At 38.7% G+C, this 18,207-nt stretch overlaps 1 protein-coding gene and 1 long non-coding RNA gene across 3 annotated transcripts in view; one reads left to right on the top strand and one right to left on the bottom strand.

The window, feature by feature from the left end:
• Positions 1-10: 10 nt before the first annotated feature.
• On the top strand, positions 11-8,347 carry rrp9 (ribosomal RNA processing 9, U3 small nucleolar RNA binding protein). Of its 2 annotated transcripts, none has more exons than XM_079509196.1 (15): positions 11-221; positions 771-865; positions 1,202-1,314; positions 1,426-1,493; positions 1,599-1,640; positions 1,821-1,947; positions 2,111-2,235; positions 2,332-2,424; positions 2,884-2,984; positions 3,573-3,707; positions 3,856-3,918; positions 5,122-5,279; positions 5,805-5,884; positions 6,079-6,152; positions 7,865-8,347. In XM_079509196.1, exons 1-15 carry the CDS (start codon positions 138-140, stop codon positions 8,160-8,162), a joined length of 1,656 nt encoding a protein of 551 aa, XP_079365322.1. In that variant the 5' UTR covers positions 11-137; the 3' UTR covers positions 8,163-8,347. The 2 variants fall into 2 exon arrangements, with proteins under 2 accessions (XP_079365322.1, XP_079365323.1); XM_079509197.1 differs by having other exon boundaries at positions 15-221; positions 5,122-5,267.
• The window catches only part of LOC306928900, a 32,651-nt gene continuing 22,664 nt past the window's right edge, over positions 8,221-18,207 (bottom strand). Inside the window, exon 2 of the long non-coding RNA XR_013790728.1 lies at positions 8,221-9,434. This is a non-coding gene — a long non-coding RNA (uncharacterized lncRNA). The remainder of the gene's footprint in view (positions 9,435-18,207) is intronic.

The following is an 18,207-nucleotide window of genomic DNA, read 5'->3' as shown; positions in this document are numbered from 1 at the left end:
TACAGCGGGGGCGGGGTTTCAGAGCTCATGTGTGGTTGAGGAGAAAACCCATGTGGGATAAATGTTGACTTTAAATCGCGAAACACGTCCTTAAAAAAACCTTTATTATCTAGACGTGTCGACTTGTATTTTTCGTCATGTCTTCTTTCTTTATGAAGAAGAAGGACAACCCGAAGCTTTCGCAAAAAGGAAGCGATGCAAAGCAAACGAAAAAAAGAAAGGTAAGCTTAACGTTATCAAGATACTTGTGGTAAGTAGTTGTAACAATACTTCATTCTACACGTTTGACGTTGTCTTTCCAAATGGTCACTTTTCACTATCAGTCGTGTTGCCTAGCTAAACTTCCCCAGTAAGAACATTGCAGACATTAAAACAGTAATAGAGAACTTAAATTGCTTCAATGAATGACGCGTTAGTTAAAAAAAACATGTGGTCCTCAAACGTTTTGATTTCAAGGAACCCCCCACCCTGAGGGTCCCTGGGCCTGGACCCCACTGGAACCACTGCTTTAACCATTCTGTATGATACTACTACTCTTTCATTGGCAAATGTAGACCATTGTGTCGGGTAGGACGTCACCTTCTGGTGGACAAGTAGTACTGCCTGAAGCTTATAAGTGCAATAATCTCTCCTGGCCAAGTAGGCGTTCTGTCTTGGTATCAAACCTACTGACTACTGGATTTTATTGAGCATTTTGACAACTGACTATCTATCTATCTATCTATCTATCTATCTATCTATCTATCTATTTATTTATGATATTGTTACAGATCAATGGAGGCGCAGGAACTATTAGTAAAGGACAAGTGAAGAAAATGAAGGCCAAATACAACGAAGAGATTTCCAGTGACTCAGAGACAGAGAGGTGCACACAAACACACAAACAAACAAACAAACAAACACAGAGAGCTATACTGTAGATCACTCCCATCACATGCCCTCCAGGTTAGAATGCCCAGTATTTAACCTATAGGTTAAATACTGTGTACTCACCCAATTATTGATTGTTGCGATTTGGGGTCAGCTCTTGTCATCTTCATCTTGGGACTCATCATCATGGATATGAAACAAAATCAAATGTACAAACAAATGTAATATCACAGCCATTCTAGGGCTAGAACTGATTGTTCTCACTGATATGGATCTGACCGGTCTACTAAAAGATATATTAAATAATGTTTTTGTACTTCTTACTCAACAGCTCAGCAGTGCAAAAGAAGAGGCCGTCGAAAGATGAGATTGAATATGATGAAACGCCACAGGAGAAGAAACTTAGATTAGCTAAACTGTATCTTGATCAATTAAAGGACGAGGGTGAGTCTCATGGTCTGCACCGTTAACCATTCAGTATTAACCATCAACGTGACGAAATCATAATACCAGTTGTGGTCATTATCAAATAAAGTATGCATCTTTGTTGAACAGAGGAAAATAAAGCAGAAGAGGATGACTTTCAGGATGACTTAATTGCTGGAAGACTTCAGGATGAAGTTGTAAGAATTACTTTGTTTTGTAATGAGCTTTCATCTGTATGTGCTGTTATCATTGTTTGTGGTGTTGATGATAATGTAATATTGATTTTTGATCTGACCCTACAGCTTGAGCAGAAAGGAAAGCTGCAGCGACTCATTGCCAAAGATGTGAGTGTGTCTTCCCTCGCCTTTGTTCATTGTCTAAATTAATTATTTATTTATTATTTATTTAAGATTGATTGATTAGTAAAGCTAATAGGACTGTTGGTTAATCTGAATGACTGTGAATTCAAACCAGTGACATAACGACACCCTTTTAAATCGGACTGTTTTGTTCTGACATTTCAGCTACTGGCCCCCGATGCCTCTGAGATCCGTATGTTGAGAGGGCACAAACTGCCAGTGACGTGTCTGGTCATCTCACCTGATGACAAGTACATCTTCTCTGCTGCTAAAGACTGCTCCATTATTAAATGTCAGTATTCACCGTAACCACATGTGCGAAAGTAGCGATGGTAGCTAAATAGATCGGCTACATTTGCCGTTAAGACCTAAAGTGGTCTTGTCCTTTTTGTACTGTACATAGTGGAAGACTATTCCTCTGATCGTTGACCATCCCCTATCATGCTGTTTCTCAGGGGATGTAGGGAGTGGTAAGAAACTGCACACAATCGCCGGTGGACGGAAGGGTACAGAAGCTCGCCACGTTGGACACACGGCCCATGTCCTCTGTATATCCATTTCATCAGATGGAAAATACCTGGTGAGTTACTAGTGCTCGGTACGGTCATTGTTCATTGTACAGTTACATGTGACGTATGTAATGATAGCAACATCTACTCTATTTCAATCCTTTTAGGCCACTGGAGACATGAACAAGTTGATTATGATTTGGGAGGCAGCAACGTGTAAACACCTATATAAGTTCACAGGACACCGTGGTCCTGTGTCGGTAAGACCCGCTAATCACATTAACACGCTGAAAAGTCTCTCTCTTCTCTCCCCGCTAAGGTGTCACACATTGAAAAGTCTCTCTCTCTGTCTATGTTACATATATTTAAATAACCTCTGTATCATTCTGTCTGATCAGCATTTTTCTCCCTCATGAGTAATTGATCTGAACTTGTACACAGACATTGAACATTAGCAAAGACGGTAACAGCCTGTCTTCACTTTTCCCAAATGTAAGCTGTGTTTAGCGTTTTTGTCAACTCTCATACTGTAAGCAGTAGCGATTCAGAGTTCCTTTGCACGTGTGGCCACGGCCTATAGTCTCTGTTGACCATATTGTCTTGTGTAGACTAGAATCTAAAAAATCTCTCTCTCCATAGAGTATCGTATGCATTCAATCACATTGTCTTGTGTACTATCTGAAACATCCTCTTGTGAATCCTCAACAACTTTAATTCAGGGTCTTTCGTTCAGGAGGGGAACTCATGATCTGTACAGTGCGTCTCATGATCGATCGGTCAAGGTGTGGAACGTGGATGAGAATGCCTACGTGGAAACTCTGTGAGTACCTGCGCACCATTTCCTTTGACCGTGATAATGTGATTACTCTTCCCGCAGAAATGTGTGGCAGTGGTAATCTGTCCTGTCTGTGTGTTCGTTTGATAACTGTATGACAAATGTTCACGACACTAGGAGGGAATTATCAATACACGAGATGAGATGATAAACATTTTGATGATTTAAAAGGTTAGCTAAATTACTTAAGGGTGAATGGCCATATTGTCATGGAACCCAGTGGGAATTATCAGTTGGCTCCCGAAGAGATTATTATTTTGGCTTGAAAACATCAAGGTCACAATTTAGTAAACGTCTGGGTTTCCGAGGCTACAATTTAGTAGCCTTGGATGTTGTTTTATGCCCCCAGGTGAATTTGTCTAAATTGGGAATGCATGTCTATCACAGTGCTTCTCAAAGTGGGGTCCCGGGATGCCCAGCCCAAGGTTCCTTGAGGGGGTTCTAGGGGGTCACCAGCTTAATGATGGATAGAACCACATTTTCATCTTTTACACTCCCAGTTATGAGCAAATCAAACTAGGGGTCCTTGAGAAAGTTTGAGAATCACTGGTTTATCATTGTGAATGTGTGTAGGTTTGGCCACCAAGATGTCATCACTGGACTGGACTGCCTGAGTCGTGAGCGCTGTGTGACTTCAGGTGGGAGAGACAGAACTGTGAGGGTGTGGAAGATCGCAGAAGAGTCTCAGCTGGTGTTTAATGGCCACGAGTGAGTAACTTTACTGTTTAGTGTGGGTGGAGAGCAGAGTCCACAATCTGTCCACCACTTATTTCAGAATAAACCTTGACTATGACATAATTAGTCTTTTAATTGGCTTGCCTAGTATTGTAACTGCCTCCGCTTTGATCATTTCCAGTGGCTCAATTGACTGTATCCAGCTCATCAACGAGGAACACATGATAACCGGAGCAGATGACGGGTAAGTCTTCCACTGTATCGCCCAATAGCAAGTTTGTTTTCACCAGGTACAACTCACTACCAGCTCAGTGGCCTTATGGTTAAAGTGTTAGGGATTCAGCCCCTGGCCAACACACTGCCTGCCTGCTTGGCACTCAGCATCAAGGGTCGTATTGTGAGTAAGTCCCTGTGACACATACTAGCGCCATGCCCAGGGGCTGTGCTTGTACATCATATGACATACTAGCGTCATGTCCAGGGGCTGTGCTTGTACATCATATGACATACTAGCGTCATGTCCAGGGGCTGTGCTTGTACATCATATGACATACTAGCGTCATGTCCAGGGGCTGTGCTTGTACATCATATGACATACTAGCGTCATGTCCAGGGGCTGTGCTTGTACATCATATGACATACTAGCGTCATGTCCAGGGGCTGTGCTTGTACATCATATGACATACTAGGGGCGGCTGTGGCTCAGGAGGTAGAGCAGGTCGTCCAATGATCCATGGGTTGGCGGTTCGAATCCCGGCTCCTCCTGTCTACATGTCGAAGTGTCCTTGGGCAAGACACTGAACCCCAAATTGCTCCCGATGTGCTGGTTGGTACCTTGCATGGCTTCCGCTGCAATCGGTGTATGAATGTGTGTGTGAATAGGTGAATGTAATGCACAATCTATGTAAAGCGCCTTGGATAAAGGCGCTATATAAATGCACCATTTACCATTTATGTCCAGGGGCTGTGCTTGTACATCATATGACATACTAGCGTCATGCCCAGGGGCTGTGCTTGTACATCATATGACATACTAGCGTCATGTCCAGGGGCTGTGCTTGTACATCATATGACATACTAGCGTCATGCCCAGGGGCTGTGCTTGTACATCATATGACATACTAGCGTCATGCCCAGGGGCTGTGCTTGTACATCATATGACATACTAGCGTCATGTCCAGGGGCTGTGCTTGTACATCATATGACATACTAGCGCCATGCCCAGGGGCTGTGCTTGTACATCATATGACATACTAGCGTCATGTCCAGGGGCTGTGCTTGTACATCATATGACATACTAGCGCCATGTCCAGGCAGTGTACTTTTACATCAAACAGAAGATAGGCTCCTAATCCTATGGGTTACATGGCACGGGAACTTATGTGTAGTTACTTGAACCAGCGGTTCTCAAGGCTACTTACTTATGTTTAGTTACTTTGTTTCACAGCTCTCTGTCTCTTTGGAGTGTCAACAAGAAGAAGCCCTTGGGAACTGTGAAGCAGGCCCACGGGTGCCAAGGCGAGGTGGGGCTGGAGCAGCCTCATTGGGTGTCATCGGTAGCAGCGCTTCACAACTCTGACACAGTCGCCTCAGGTGGTTCTAGCTGTGAGAGTCATTTTCTAAACAAACATGGGCAGCACACAACATAGCATGTCTATGTTGTGTGGGAGAGTAACAACAAGAAGATACACCATGTTTTTCACTTTACATTAATTCATTGACTAACTTGACTGTGTAACCTGACTGTAGACATGGCACATGCTCACATTCTATCTATGCAAAATGGTCACACAAAATCTTTAAGGATGGCAAAGAGCCCCTAAGTGCCCCTGAGTCTGAGTCCAGGGCTAATATCACAAACCACTGAACCTGATTTGTGCCAACTTTCTTATTCAAGCTGGCCCAGGAAGTAACTCCCTGAAATTTTTTTTCTTAATTTTGCTTTGTTGTGGCATAACGCAAAACAGTATGAGCTTGTTGATTGGCTAGTTGTGCTGAACATTTGCTCATTTTGGCCAAATTCTCGCCTATTATGACATGGCCAGAATAGGGTTGCTAGGGTTCATGTGGTTAAAGCCCCTTGTCCACTTAAAGTTCATATTTCAAAATTGACAATGATTCTGTCTTCAGGTTCCCACAACTCAAAGGTGCAACTGTGGAAGTGTGGCCAGGGCTTCAAAGGGTTGAAGCCTCTCTTCAGCATACCAGTGGTGAGTAAGCACCTCGTTTTGACCCCCTTTCGGCTACTAAAAAGAAAAGATGCTGCATACTTTGCCAGCCATGTTAACCTGGTTCTGAATTTTACCCGGGAACGAATTGATTCTTGAATTTTCACTCTGTGAAATGCTAACATTTTTAATTCCTGAAGCACTCTCATTTTGTGTGTCTCTCCTCATTATCCCAGACGGGCTTTGTCAACAGCCTGAAGTTTTCAAGCTCTGGTCAGTTCCTGGTGGCAGGTGTGGGACAAGAGCACAGGTAAATGGAGTAATGGATATGGGCTCAAACATGTGCTTGGCACGTTATGTTTATTACGTGTGCAATTAGAGCATGCAAGTATTGTGGTCGCCTGGACCAAAAGTGGTATCCATACCCCTAATTGGCTGTTGATGGTGACGTAATTAAGATATGTTTCAATGTTGGCTGGGTAAAAGGTCACAACCTGACCTGCCCTGGTGGAGACTTGTGCCCCAAGGGGCACTTTATTTAGTTTATTATTTTAAACACATTTTAAATATGACTGTTATTGGTGGTTCTGAAATAGTTGTATCCACTTAAATCCTGTCCACTTGACCGGGGTCCCCAGATCTATTCCTGTCCCTCTCCCTTTTCCCTCTACATCAAATCTACAAGCTTAACAACTTTCCGTGTTGTAACTTGTTGTGAGCTTGTAGATCAGCTATTGTTGCTGAATGCATTGCTCACCTATTATGACAGGCCCAGAATAGGGGCAGAATAGTGTTCATGTCATTGATGGTGCATTGCATGTGTCAATGACACATAGATAGCCACTAGATGGCACTATTAAGCCATAGGAGACTTTTAATGGTATGATTAGCCTACTGTTTATAGGCAGTGTGTTGCACACTAGGCTAATCATGTTTAGTAACAAACAAAGAACTAACAAACATCGCAAGGATGCACCTGGGACCTCAGTGATGTATCCCACGGTCATCTGGGTTTCGGGTCTCAACATCCTACCCCTCACTCGGGTGACCCAGCCGGGGGGTGATCAAGTCCCGATTTACGTCCCAGTAGCTACCCTCGATCAGGGACACACAATCCGCTGCTCCAGAACTACTTTGCCGGTACTGGGCGGGCCATCCGGCGCGTAGATTGACAACAGATTGACATAGAATATCAATCCCAATTTCCAATTTGTGATTATCAATGGATTCAAGTTCAATCAATGGATTATTGTGAAGATTCAATTGTTTTGTAATTGTTATGTCTTCCATAGTTGGCATATTGACAGCATGTTATGACAGACTCAATTGGTATTGTATTATAAAGTTGTTATGAAGCTTTCTTTTAAGCAGATACATTATGTTGTATTCAATGCATAAAATATTTATTTCATATAATCGCTGCCCGTATTCGTTTTGATTGGATTAAAATTTCATAGCGACATTTTACAAGGCACTACATGGGAACTGAATCCCTATTAATTATCACTACATTAGTACATTCTAACAGTACAGAAGGATTATTAATTTGCCTTATTCCCCCCCTAGAGGTTAATATGAAAAATGGCAGAGAATGTTATGCTCAAATAGAAGCTACAGTACATGATGGCACTATGCTATGGGATTGTACTCGAAGGCATTTTTTTGTTGCTGATACATAATTACACACATATACATTTTAATAGCAATGCATACATCATGGATATGTCATCTATGACGCTCATCGCCTGCCCACACAGCTCTGTGATGCAGTTTCGACGTGGATCTCCAGAGCTGCATGGTGTAATTGCTTTAGATTTGAAATTGCGTTTTATTTTGGTATTGTTAAAAAATAATATACTGTATATATATATTTGTTTTAATGAAGCTCTAATCTAATGCATCAGCATGCATAACATCCTCAGTGTTTGGTTGCCAACAGACAGACTTCTTTCTCGCCCTCTCTCTCTGTATCGCTGTGCCTCTCTTTCTCTCTGATGTGTGTGTTCTTTGCATTTCTTCAAGGTTGGGCAGGTGGTGGAGATTGAAAGAAGCAAAGAATGGGATCTACATTATTCCTCTTAAAAGACAAAACGAAGACCCTCCTCAAAGCGAAGACCCTCCTCAAAACGAAGACCCTCAAAGCGAAGACCCTCCTCAAAACGAAGACCCTCCTCAAAACGAAGACCCTCAAAGCGAAGACCCTCCTCAAAACGAAGACCCTCCTCAAAGCGAAGACCCTCCTCAAACTGAAGACGCTCTTCAAAAGGATGAGTCCAAGCCTGATGATAACGTGGAGCCAAGAGAACAGGAGACTGTTTAATATGTATTCCATTTCTTTTATTTTGCATTGAACTTGCTCTTTTGTTTTTTTCAGAAAGTTAGTTCCACTGGAGAGCTTTATAAAATTCCTGTTATATTGTACAGTTCAATGTTCCCTTTAGGGAAAAGCAGCACACCAATACTATAAATAAAATAAGGAATTATCACCTCCTTTTCACCTTTTGATTTGCCGTCCACATTGTGTGAAAGTACACCTGTACCTTTTCTGCCAATACAGGATATACTATTTCTCAACAGTCACACCGATTGCCTTGTGACTTGATTTTATCTTTGTGTAGATAAGTGACCTGGAGATAGAAGTCGTTGCTGTCTGGTGGAAACCATGTATGCCCAAAAAACCCATTTTTGAGTGGTGTAAACTGGCTTTGTTAGTTTACGTGTCTGTCCGTACCAAAAAAAATGAGCATGGTTGCTATGGTCACCCAGTTCACACAGGTGTGATTTCATTACGTCAGACATTACGTCAGACCACAGCTGATCAGTCTATATAAGACCTTACACCACTCAGTTCACACGGGTGTGATTTTTTTTACCTTAAGTGGTGAAAATAGCTGATCTACAAGCTCACAACATGTCACGATGTGATGCATAGTGAGCTTGTAGATAATATATTTTTACTACTTTCTTGCGAAGCAGAGTATTCATTTTCCCAAAGAAAGCATAAAAGGTTTAAATATGGAGATACAAGGTTTCAGCTAATACATCCATCAGATTGCAACGGCTGGGACAGAGCAATGATGGTTTTGAGAGATTAATCCTGCACAGTTGGTGAGGACTGTTTTAGGAAAGGTCTCTTAGGAGTTGAATCGTATTGAAGGCAACCGGTTCTGTTCTCATTGGATTATCAGTCAATATTTGTCTTCTGTTCATTAACTTCATTTTACTTTGAGGAGAGTTCTGACTAATTGTCTTTTTGTTTACCCTAGAAAAGTCAAGCCAGAGGTCAAGGCTATTTAGGGGGCCCTTGACATGGACACTGTTGTTCCTGGTTTGTTAAGTGTCATTTGTTCTGAATTGGGGCATGCTTAATACTGTATTGTGATCATTGTGACAGCTGATTTTATCAGTCACATCTGGCCAGAGTCAAACTAATTAGACTGCTGGGTGTGAAGACACCTGTTATGCATCGATCTAATCAATATACAGGATCAATCAGTCACATTCACACTGCCTCTGTCATGACGGCACATGTCCATCTGTTGTGGCATTGTACCCTCGCTCCCTCTACAATAAACATGTTTGTATCATCTGCCTCAGTAATTAGTGTGGTTGCCCTAACGGGGCAACCAGACTATTGTAATTGGAACACTTTATACTTATTATTGTGGGCTCGCAACAGCGAGCACACACTAGTTATTGCCAGTTTATATTTATTGTGGGCTCGCAACAGCGAGCACACACTAGTTATTGCCAGTTTATATTTGTGGGCTCGCAACAGCGAGCACACACTAGTTATTGCCAGTTTATATTTGTGGGCTCGCAACAGCGAGCACACACTAGTTATTGCCAGTTTATATTTATACTTCTTCTTTATTCCAATTTCCGCCCTTTTTTCGTCCTCCTACTACTTTCACACACTTTATGCTAGAAATTTAGTTCAAACTTCAAACTGTTCAGCTCTCTGCAGTTATTTATGCTTGTATTTTTATTTTTACAATTGTTTATACTTTTTTAACTTTTAAACTTTTAAACTTTTTTTTACATTCTTTATAATGAGAGTCGATGGGAGAAACGTCCCATTTTTCACAGTTGACTTTTTTGTGCTCTTATTACTCTGTCATACTTTCACTTTGAAACTCCATTCAAACTTTAAAATGTTCATCTATCTTTGAATTTTCATTGGTGAAAACGTTTTTTTGAAAATGTTTATACTTTTTAAAATATTTAACTTTATTTATAAAATGTTTCTCTCATAGACAATGTATGGGATGCAATCTCTAAATCCACCTCACTTTTGCACCCTCATTACTCTGGCATACTTTGTCGTAGAAACGTGATTTAAACTTTAGCTAGCTCACACGACTGTGGACTTTTTCGTGGTTCAAACCGTATTCGAATATGTTACACGGTTTTTCCGAAATCGCAGTTCAATCGCAGGCCGTTTCGCGTAATCAGTGTCCCCTTAGAGTGTGGGGCCTCCTTGAGTAGAGTGTGGAAACTGAAATTCTTTCCTTGGAAATTTACCAAACAAATTGTCGTCCCGGCCAAAATATTCACTTTACATGGATGTTCTTTGGTCATTTTGTAGCCACACATGTCCTCTTTCACACAATGTAACCACCAAAGCACAGATACATACAGAATGTGAACTACGGCCTTTTAAGTGACACAAATACAGTCAAGCTGCCCATTGACCTCCATTGTATAATTCTTACGAGGAAAGTATCGTGAAGACAATTCTTAACTCGCTCTTATAACCACATTTTCGATCGTACCAACACCACCATCGCACATGTTGTACCTCAATGGCTCAGGCCACTCAAAGTGAAAACAATATTTGCATTCGACTTTTACTTTTTGCGATAGAGCAATTTGTTCGGGCATAGGTTTTTCCCTATTCAGGCCCATTGAAATCTCCCAGTCATAGTGAAGCACTGTTTTACTCTCCCACAGCTGAGACATATAAGGGCTTAATTACAGGGCTTGACATTAGAGTTACAAGATCTCAATGAGTTGCTCTGCGAAACCTTGTGAGCTTGTAGGTCTGCTATTTGTGCAGTCACAGACACACGCATGCATACGCAAGCACGCACGCACGCACGCACGCACGCAGCTTGTAGGTCTGCTATTTGTGCAATTAGGCTCTACACACAGAGTCACAGACACACGCATGCATGCACACGCACGCACGTGCACACGCACGTGCACGCGCACGCACACGCACACACACACACACACACACACACACACACACACACACACACACACACACACACACAAAAACCCTGTCTTTTGCTTGCAGCATGCTACAGTCTTGCAATTTGCTCCATGGGCTTAGACCACCAATAGGAGCACGCTGTACTTAATTAATTGCTTAAGCCCCGCCCTTCTGTCTTCCCATTGGCTGGCCTTTACACAGCTCTAACTTTTGTTTGCAGCATGATACAGTCCTGAAAATTTGTTTATGGACTTACACCACCAATAGGAACACTAATATAAACTTAAAAAATATATTTTTTTTAAACTTATTTTTTTTAAACTTTTTTTTTTTTTAAACTTTTTTTTTTTAAACTTTTTTTTTTTTAAACTTTTTTTTTTTTTTAACTTTTTTTTTTTAAACTTTTTTTTTTTTTAAATTTTTTTTTTTAAACTTTTTTTTTTGTAAACTTTTTTTTTTTAAAACTTTTTTTTTAAAAAACTTTTTTTTTTTAAACTTTTTTTTTTTTAAACTTTTTTTTTTTAAACTTTTTTTTTTAAAAACTTCTTTTTTTTTTTAAACTTTTTTTTTTTAAACTTTTTTTTTTAAAAACGTTTTTTTTTTTAACTTAAAAAAAAACTTAAAAAAGAAAACTTAAAAATGAAAAACCAGTGTTCAGACTTGGTGGGTGGTCCCACAGACACAGCTATAACTTTATACATTGCGTTTTTAGCGAGCCCACGCAGTTTCTACAGGAACTGCTTTCTAGTTATACTTCTTTATTCCAATTTCCGCCCTTTTTTCGTCCTCCTACTACTTTCACACACTTTATGCTAGAAATTTAGTTCAAACTTCAAACTGTTCAGCTCTCTGCAGTTATTTATGCTTGTATTTTTATTTTTACAATTGTTTATACTTTTTTAACTTTTAAACTTTTAAACTTTTTTTTACATTCTTTATAATGAGAGTCGATGGGAGAAACGTCCCATTTTTCACAGTTGACTTTTTTGTGCTCTTATTACTCTGTCATACTTTCACTTTGAAACTCCATTCAAACTTTAAAATGTTCATCTATCTTTGAATTTTCATTGGTGAAAACGTTTTTTTGAAAATGTTTATACTTTTTAAAATATTTAACTTTATTTATAAAATGTTTCTCTCATAGACAATGTATGGGATGCAATCTCTAAATCCACCTCACTTTTGCACCCTCATTACTCTGGCATACTTTGTCGTAGAAACGTGATTTAAACTTTAGCTAGCTCACACGACTGTGGACTTTTTCGTGGTTCAAACCGTATTCGAATATGTTACACGGTTTTTCCGAAATCGCAGTTCAATCGCAGGCCGTTTCGCGTAATCAGTGTCCCCTTAGAGTGTGGGGCCTCCTTGAGTAGAGTGTGGAAACTGAAATTCTTTCCTTGGAAATTTACCAAACAAATTGTCGTCCCGGCCAAAATATTCACTTTACATGGATGTTCTTTGGTCATTTTGTAGCCACACATGTCCTCTTTCACACAATGTAACCACCAAAGCACAGATACATACAGAATGTGAACTACGGCCTTTTAAGTGACACAAATACAGTCAAGCTGCCCATTGACCTCCATTGTATAATTCTTACGAGGAAAGTATCGTGAAGACAATTCTTAACTCGCTCTTATAACCACATTTTCGATCGTACCAACACCACCATCGCACATGTTGTACCTCAATGGCTCAGGCCACTCAAAGTGAAAACAATATTTGCATTCGACTTTTACTTTTTGCGATAGAGCAATTTGTTCGGGCATAGGTTTTTCCCTATTCAGGCCCATTGAAATCTCCCAGTCATAGTGAAGCACTGTTTTACTCTCCCACAGCTGAGACATATAAGGGCTTAATTACAGGGCTTGACATTAGAGTTACAAGATCTCAATGAGTTGCTCTGCGAAACCTTGTGAGCTTGTAGGTCTGCTATTTGTGCAGTCACAGACACACGCATGCATACGCAAGCACGCACGCACGCACGCACGCACGCAGCTTGTAGGTCTGCTATTTGTGCAATTAGGCTCTACACACAGAGTCACAGACACACGCATGCATGCACACGCACGCACGTGCACACGCACGTGCACGCGCACGCACACGCACACACACACACACACACACACACACACACACACACACACACACACAAAAACCCTGTCTTTTGCTTGCAGCATGCTACAGTCTTGCAATTTGCTCCATGGGCTTAGACCACCAATAGGAGCACGCTGTACTTAATTAATTGCTTAAGCCCCGCCCTTCTGTCTTCCCATTGGCTGGCCTTTACACAGCTCTAACTTTTGTTTGCAGCATGATACAGTCCTGAAAATTTGTTTATGGACTTACACCACCAATAGGAACACTAATATAAACTTAAAAAATATATTTTTTTTAAACTTTTTTTTTTTAAATTTTTTTTTTTTTAAACTTTTTTTTTTTTTAACTTTTTTTTTTTTTAAACTTTTTTTTTTTTTAAACTTTTTTTTTTTAAACTTTTTTTTTTTAAACTTTTTTTTTTTAAACTTTTTTTTTTTTAAACTTTTTTTTTTTTAAACTTTTTTTTTAAAAAACTTTTTTTTTTTAAACTTTTTTTTTTTAAACTTTTTTTTTTAAAACTTTTTTTTTTAAAAACTTCTTTTTTTTTTTAAACTTTTTTTTTTTAAACTTTTTTTTTTAAAAACGTTTTTTTTTTTAACTTAAAAAAAAACTTAAAAAAGAAAACTTAAAAATGAAAAACCAGTGTTCAGACTTGGTGGGTGGTCCCACAGACACAGCTATAACTTTATACATTGCGTTTTTAGCGAGCCCACGCAGTTTCTACAGGAACTGCTTTCTAGTTATTATTCCTATTTATTCCGCCACTTTCTTCGCACTCCTACTACTTTCACACACTTTATGCTAGAAATTTAGTTCAAACTTCAAACTGTTCAGCTCTTTGCAGTTATGTGTGCTTGTATTTTTATTTTTACAATTGTTTATACTTTTTTAACTTTTAAACTTTTAAACTTTTTTTTACATTCTTTATAATGAGAGTCGATGGGAGAAACGTCCCATTTTTCACAGTTGACTTTTTTGTGCTCTTATTACTCTGTCATACTTTCACTTTGAAACTCCATTCAAACTTTAAAATGTTCATCAATCTTTGAATTTTCATTGGTGAAAAAGTTTTTTTGAAAAAGTTTATACTTTTTAAAATATTTAACTTTATTTATAAAATGTTTCTCTCATAGACAATGTATGGGATTTTATCTCTAAATCAACCTCACTTTTGCAGCCTCATTACTCTGGCATACTTTGTCGTAGAAACGTGATTTAAACTTTAGCTAGCTCACACGGCTGTGGACTTTTTCGTGGTTCAAACCGTATTCGAATATGTTACACGGTTTTTCCGAAATCGCAGTTCAATCGCAGGCCGTTTCGCGTAATCAGTGTCCCCTTAGAGTGTGGGGCCTCCTTGAGTAGAGTGTGGAAACTGAAATTCTTTCCTTGGAAATGTACCAAACAAATTGTCGTCCCGGCCAAAATATTCACTTTACACAGATGTTCTTTGGTCATTTTGTAGCCACACATGTCCTCTTTCACACAATGTAACCACCAAAGCACAGATACATACAGAATGTGAACTACAGCCTTTTAAGTGACACAAATACAGTCAAGCTGCCCATTGACCTCCATTGTATAATTCTTACGAGGAAAGTATCGTGAAGACAATTCTTAACTCGCTCTTATAACCACATTTTCGATCGTACCAACACCACCATCGCACATGTTGTACCTCAATGGCTCAGGCCACTCAAAGTGAAAACAATATTTGCATTCGACTTTTACTTTTTGCGATAGAGCAATTTGTTCGGGCATAGGTTTTTCCCTATTCAGGCCCATTGAAATCTCCCAGTCATAGTGAAGCACTGTTTTACTCTCCCACAGCTGAGACATATAAGGGCTTAATTACAGGGCTGACATTAGAGTTACAAGATCTCAATGAGTTGCTCTGCGAAACCTTGTGAGCTTGTAGGTCTGCTATTTGTGCAGTCACAGACACACGCATGCATACGCAAGCACGCACGCACGCACGCACGCACACAGCTTGTAGGTCTGCTATTTGTGCAATTAGGCTCTACACACAGAGTCACAGACACACGCATGCATGCACACGCACGCACGTGCACACGCACGCGCACGCACACACACACGCGCACACACACACACACACACACACACACACACACACACACACACACACACAAAAACCCTGTCTTTTGCTTGCAGCATGCTACAGTCTTGCAATTTGCTCCATGGGCTTAGACCACCAATAGGAGCACGCTGTACTTAATTAATTGCTTAAGCCCCGCCCTTCTGTCTTCCCATTGGCTGGCCTTTACACAGCTCTAACTTTTGTTTGCAGCATGATACAGTCCTGAAAATTTGTTTATGGACTTACACCACCAATAGGAACACTAATATAAACTTAAAAAATATATTTTTTTTAAACTTTTTTTTTTTTTTTTAACTTTTTTTTTTTTAAACTTTTTTTTTTTAAACTTTTTTTTTTTTAACTTTTTTTTTTAAACTTTTTTTTTTAACTTTTTTTTTTTTAAACTTCTTTTTTTTTAACTTTTTTTTTTTTAAACTTCTTTTTTTTTAACTTTTTTTTTTAAAAACTTTTTTTTTTTAAACTTAAAAAAGAAAACTTAAAAATGAAAAACCAGTGTTCAGACTTGGTGGGTGGTCCCACAGACACAGCTATAACTTTATACATTGCGTTTTTAGCGAGCCCACGCAGTTTCTACAGGAACTGCTTTCTAGTTGTGGGCTCGCAACAGCGAGCACACACTAGTTATTGCCAGTTTATATTTATTATTCCTATTTATTCCGCCACTTTTTTCGCACTCCTACTACTTTCACACACTTTATGCTAGAAATTTAGTTCAAACTTCAAACTGTTCAGCTCTTTGCAGTTATGTGTGCTTGTATTTTAATTTTTACAATTGTTTATACTTTTTTAACTGTTTAACTTTTTAACTTTTTTTTACATTCTTTATAATGAGAGTCGATGGGAGAAACGTCCCATTTTTCACAGTTGACTTTTTTGTGCTCTTATTACTCTGTCATACTTTCACTTTGAAACTCCATTCAAACTTTAAAATGTTCATCTATCTTTGAATTTTCATTGGTGAAAAAGTTTTTTTGAAAAAGTTTATACTTTTTAAAATATTTAACTTTATTTATAAAATCTTTCTCTCATAGACAATGTATGGGATGCAATCTCTAAATCCACCTCACTTTTGCACCCTCATTACTCTGGCATACTTTGTCGTAGAAACGTGATTTAAACTTTAGCTAGCTCACACGACTGTGGACTTTTTCGTGGTTCAAACCGTATTCGAATATGTTACACGTTTTTTCTGAAATCGCAGTTCAATCGCAGGCCGTTTCGCCTAATCAGTGTCCCCTTAGAGTGCGGGGCCTCCTTGAGTAGAGTGTGGAAACTGAAATGCTTCCCTCGGAAATCTACCAAACAAATTGTCGTCCTGGCCAAAATATTCACTTTACACGGATGTTCTTTGGTCATTTTGTAGCCACACATGTCCTCTTTCACACAATGTAACCACCAAAGCACAGATACATACAGAATGTCAACTACGGCCTTTTAAGTGACACAAATACAGTCAAGCTGCCCATTGACCTCCATTGTATAATTCTTACGAGGAAAGTATCGTGAAGACAATTCTTAACTCGCTCTTATAACCACATTTTCGATCGTACCAACACCACCATCGCACATGTTGTACCTCAATGGCTCAGGCCACTCAAAGTGAAAAAGATATTTGCATTCGACTTTTACTTTTTGCGATAGAGCAATTTGTTCGGGCATAGGTTTTTCCCTATTCAGGCCCATTGAAATCTCCCAGTCATAGTGAAGCACTGTTTTACTCTCCCACAGCTGAGACATATAAGGGCTTAATTACAGGGCTGACATTAGAGTTACAAGATCTCAATGAGTTGCTCTGTGAAACCTTGTGAGCTTGTAGGTCTGCTATTTGTGCAATTAGGCTCTACACACAGTCACAGACACACGCATGCATGCACACGCACACGCACGCACGTGCACGCACACGCACGCACACGCACGCACGCACACACACACACACAAAAACCCTGTCTTTTGCTTGCAGCATGCTACAGTCTTGCAATTTGCTCCATGGGCTTAGACCACCAATAGGAGCACGCTGTACTTAATTAATTGCTTAAGCCCCGCCCTTCTGTCTTCCCATTGGCTGGCCTTTACACAGCTCTAACTTTTGTTTGCAGCATGATACAGTCCTGAAAATTTGTTTATGGACTTACACCATAATAATTTAAAAAAAAAAAATTAAAAACTTTTTTTTTTTTTAACTTTTTTTTTTTTTAAACATTTTTTTTTTAACTTTTTTTTTTTTTAACTTTTTTTTTTAAAAACTTTTTTTTTTAAAAACTTTTTTTTTTTTAAACTTTTTTTTTTAAAAACTTTTTTTTTTAAAAACTTTTTTTAAAAACTTAAAAATAAAAAACTTAAAAAAGAAAACTTAAAAATGAAAAACTTAAAAAAAACTTAAAAGAAAAAAAAACTTTTAAAAAAGAACTTAAAAAAACATTTAAAGAAAAACTTAAAAAAAACTTAAATACTTAAAAAAAACTTAAAACAAATGAACTTAAAAAATAAACTTAAAAAAAATAAACTTAAAACAAAAACTTAAAAAAACTTAAAAACACAAAAATGAAAGAAAAGTCTTAGACCATTGTCAATAATCATTGTGTTTATGCTTTTAAAGATAGGCCTATATGCTATTTGACCCTTTTTTTACATGTAAACGTATGCTATTTAATACAATTTCTGCTCATTAATGCTTTCATATCCATTGATGTTGTATTTTTTTCTTTTTACCTTTTCTTAATTAATCAATAATACATTGTAAAGCATTATTCATACATTACAAATCATTAGTAGACACAGTTATAACTTTACTTACTTTATTCTGCCACTTTTTGGGCATCATACTACTTCCACATACTTTACTGCTTACGGTATATTATTATTTTTTACAAATTGTTATACTTTTCAACTTTTTGTACTCCGGTCCCCAGGTTTCAAACTTGGTGG

Source organism: Electrona antarctica, assembly GCF_951216825.1.
Source record: "Electrona antarctica genome assembly, chromosome: 9".
Classification (NCBI taxonomy): Eukaryota; Metazoa; Chordata; class Actinopteri; order Myctophiformes; family Myctophidae; genus Electrona; species Electrona antarctica.
This window is presented reverse-complemented; position numbering and strand designations above follow the sequence as displayed.

Bases quoted from the DNA above. Each gene is read 5' to 3' on its own strand.
- rrp9 (XM_079509196.1), top strand. From the start codon at position 138: ATGTCTTCTTTCTTTATGAAGAAGAAGGACAACCCGAAGCTTTCGCAA. The intron at 866-1,201 runs GTGCACACAAAC...CTTACTCAACAG, and splicing joins AGTGACTCAGAGACAGAGAG to CTCAGCAGTGCAAAAGAAGA. The intron at 2,236-2,331 runs GTGAGTTACTAG...CAATCCTTTTAG, and splicing joins CATCAGATGGAAAATACCTG to GCCACTGGAGACATGAACAA.